A 3,240-nucleotide genomic window follows, 5' to 3' on the forward strand; every position below is an offset into this window, starting at 1 on the left:
ACCTCATTCCTTTTACATTCTAGGAAGATCTTGCTCTTAATTTGGGATAAAGTTAAAATTCTAGGATATTTCCATTACTGGGCACCCTAGTGGAAGGAAGTAGTAACATGGATAACTGTGAAAAAGAGAAAACTGTTCCACAGATATACAGCGACACTGTTATGCCCCTTCCCAATCCAATTGATAAAAACATACATTTTTTTTCACTTTTCACCTGAAATTGCTGTCAAAAAAGTTAAGTGAGAAATTGGAGAAAAGAAGAAAAATCAAAACACTTAAGGTCACTTTATGAACTAAGACAACTTACATTAGTAACTGATTTATTCAGTTGGTGTTCAATAAATATTGACTAAGTGCCAGGATATACAAAACATTTTGCTTAGTCCTGGGGATACAAAGAAAAAATGAATCGGGGTTCTCAAAGGTTGTCAATCTACTGGAGAAGTTGTCTGTTGTAATGGGAATCCAGTTTTCCACTAGCTGTTCCTACAGAGAATAAAACTCCTGTTAGCTAATGAACAATTATGGTTTAACTTTCCTTTTTTTGAGGAGTCTGTGAAGAGACAGATGGTTTAACCAAGATTCTGGAGTATTTCATTGTAATGTCTACAGATATACAACAAGACGGTAGAACATAATGCTTGATAGAATATTCCTTGAGAGACCTGATTTTAACCTTTCTCTTATTAAGCATGAAGAAAATTCCTGATGCTAATACTGCTAAGAGCTAGCATTTACATAATGCTTTAAAGTTTCCAAAGTGCTTCATAAATATTATCTCATTTTATCCTCACTACAAACTTTCAGGGAAGCTACTATCAGCTCCATTTTATAGATGAGGAAATTGATGCAGATTGAGGTTAAGTGACTTGTCTAAGGTCATGTAGCTAGTGAGTGTCTGAGGCTAGTTTCAAATTTAGATTTTCCTGACTCCAGTTCCAGTAAACTATCTGCAAGGTCACCTAAAGGCCAAAAGAGATTTATTGGTATCTTGAGAAAATTGAATGGTGAGAGCTCTCCATTTATGAAATTAAGGAGTTAGCAATAGCATGACTTTGGCTGTGATCTTTCTCACAGCAGATTCATTATAAAAAATTACTTATATCATTGTTTTATTATTTGATGCCTTCTATATAAATTGTATGGATTATGATTTTGAATCAAGTCATGAAAATCAGGGTGTTTTGTACATATTTATACATATATGTTCATATACACATACCTATTTGTATGTATATATATGTTTTATATATAAAATATATTTCTATACTCATAGAGAAACTGACACAGAGAGAGAAGTGAGAAAAACTTATGGAAAAAGAGACTTATCCAGTGTATTTCAGAAATACTATTTGATAAATTCAGCTTACTTAAATAAAAATAATTGATTAATGAGAGAGGTTTCAGTTTGAATAATTAATGAGGAAATAGCTAAACATACTCATAGATTGCTTTGTACCCTGGGAAAAGAATGAATAAAGAAAATTAGTTAGTCCCAGTGACAGAAGACTTCCACATAGGCTACAAATGAACTGTACAACCTAAAGAGAATATTGTAAACTCTGAGGAAATTTCTTTTATTGTTTTAAACTATTTTAAGAATTTTGAAATGAACATTCTATGAACAAAGTAAAAGATAAAAAGTAGATGATTTATGAAACTATGAATCTCTATCCCATCCTGCTTTCTTAAAGCATATCCAACTTTATACTAAAAAAATCCAACCTATAATTTCTTAAGTCTCCTCTTCATCTGGGCTTCCACCTGAATTTCCTTCCACCCTTCCATGTATACTTTAAAAATAGTCTGTTTTTGTTCCATTTGTTTTGTTTTCTTCTTTTTTTGGACATCAACGTTATTACTAATCTCATCAAAATTACTATTACTACTCCCATCATTATTACTATTCGCCATCAAAAACAGGAAAAAAATCTTTAAAAAGGGAATTTCCTGAAGCAGCTGTACTTGGATGGGGACTAAGGATTCTGAGAGGTGGAAGAGAGGAAATAGAGTATTCTAGAAAAACTAGTAACGAACATAGTCTTTTTCTTTTCTCAGATTATAGCAGATAATGGAAGCTAGCAACAAAACCATGGTGACTGAATTTGTTTTCGTGGGATTTACAGAGCACCTCCAAGAGCAGGTTCTCCTCTTTCTCATGTTTCTGCTTTTCTATCTTGTCACTGTCTTTGGGAATTTGGGTATGATCATCCTGATATGGTTAGACTCCCAGCTTCATACCCCCATGTACTTTTTTCTCAGTCACTTGTCCTTGGTCGATTTTTGCTCTTCTTCTACTATTGCCCCAAAGATGTTGGCTGATTTCTTTGTGGAGAGGAAAACCATCTCTTTCCTGGGTTGTTCAGCCCAGATGTGGTTCTTTGGACTCTTTGTGGCCACTGAGTGTTTCCTTTTAGCTGCAATGGCATATGATCGGTATATGGCAATCTGCAACCCATTACTCTATACAGTTGTCATGTCCCAGAGTGTCTGTGTACATCTGGTGGTTGGGCCTTATGCCATGGGCCTTCTAAGTTCTATGACACATACAGTCTTAACTTTCCACTTGCCCTTCTGTGGCCAGAATGTCATCAATCATTTCTTCTGTGATATCTCACCCTTGCTCTCTCTTGCGTGTTCTGACACCCACCTCAATAAGTTAATCCTTTTCATCATGGCTGGAGCTGTGGGAATCTTCAGTGGCATGACCATTCTTATTTCCTACATCTACATCTTCGTGGCCATCCTGAAGATCCGCTCTGTTGATGGGAGGTCCAAGGCCTTCTCCACCTGTTCCTCACACCTGACTACTGTCAGCATCATGTATGGGACCCTCTTCTTCATCTATGTGAGGCCCAGTGCAAGCTTCTCCCTGGACCTCAACAAGGTGGTGTCTGTGTTCTACACAGCGGTGATCCCCATGTTGAATCCACTTATCTATAGCTTGAGGAACAAGGAGGTGAAAAATGCAGTCAGAAGGAATTTAGAAAGAAAAAAAGTTTCCTATGGGTAAATAAGAATGAGGTCCACTTGTGTCATTCAGTGGAGGATACATTCTGTGACTAGGGAATGAGGGATCTTATCAAGTGGTAATTAGGATGGAGAAGTCTTGGCAGGTATGCCCCAAGGTGTCTCAGCTGCACACATACATAAATACATACACACATATGTACACACATATACATATACACATACATACGCACTATATATACCAGACCTTCTGAATAGCAGGGCCTTTAA

At 36.4% G+C, this 3,240-nt stretch overlaps 1 protein-coding gene across 1 annotated transcript; it reads left to right on the forward strand.

Annotated features, from left to right (window-relative positions):
- Positions 1–2,071: 2,071 nt before the first annotated feature.
- LOC122731849 (olfactory receptor 998-like) lies at positions 2,072–3,013 on the forward strand. Its single transcript, XM_043972111.1, has one exon. The coding sequence runs from the start codon at positions 2,072–2,074 to the stop codon at positions 3,011–3,013; it is 942 nt and encodes a 313-aa protein (XP_043828046.1).
- The last annotated feature ends 227 nt before the right edge of the window (positions 3,014–3,240 follow it).

This window comes from Dromiciops gliroides, chromosome 6, assembly GCF_019393635.1.
Source record: "Dromiciops gliroides isolate mDroGli1 chromosome 6, mDroGli1.pri, whole genome shotgun sequence".
Classification (NCBI taxonomy): Eukaryota; Metazoa; Chordata; class Mammalia; order Microbiotheria; family Microbiotheriidae; genus Dromiciops; species Dromiciops gliroides.

Excerpts from the sequence above, each read along its gene's own strand:
- LOC122731849 (XM_043972111.1), top strand. The coding sequence starts at position 2,072 with ATGGAAGCTAGCAACAAAACCATGGTGACTGAATTTGTTTTCGTGGGA.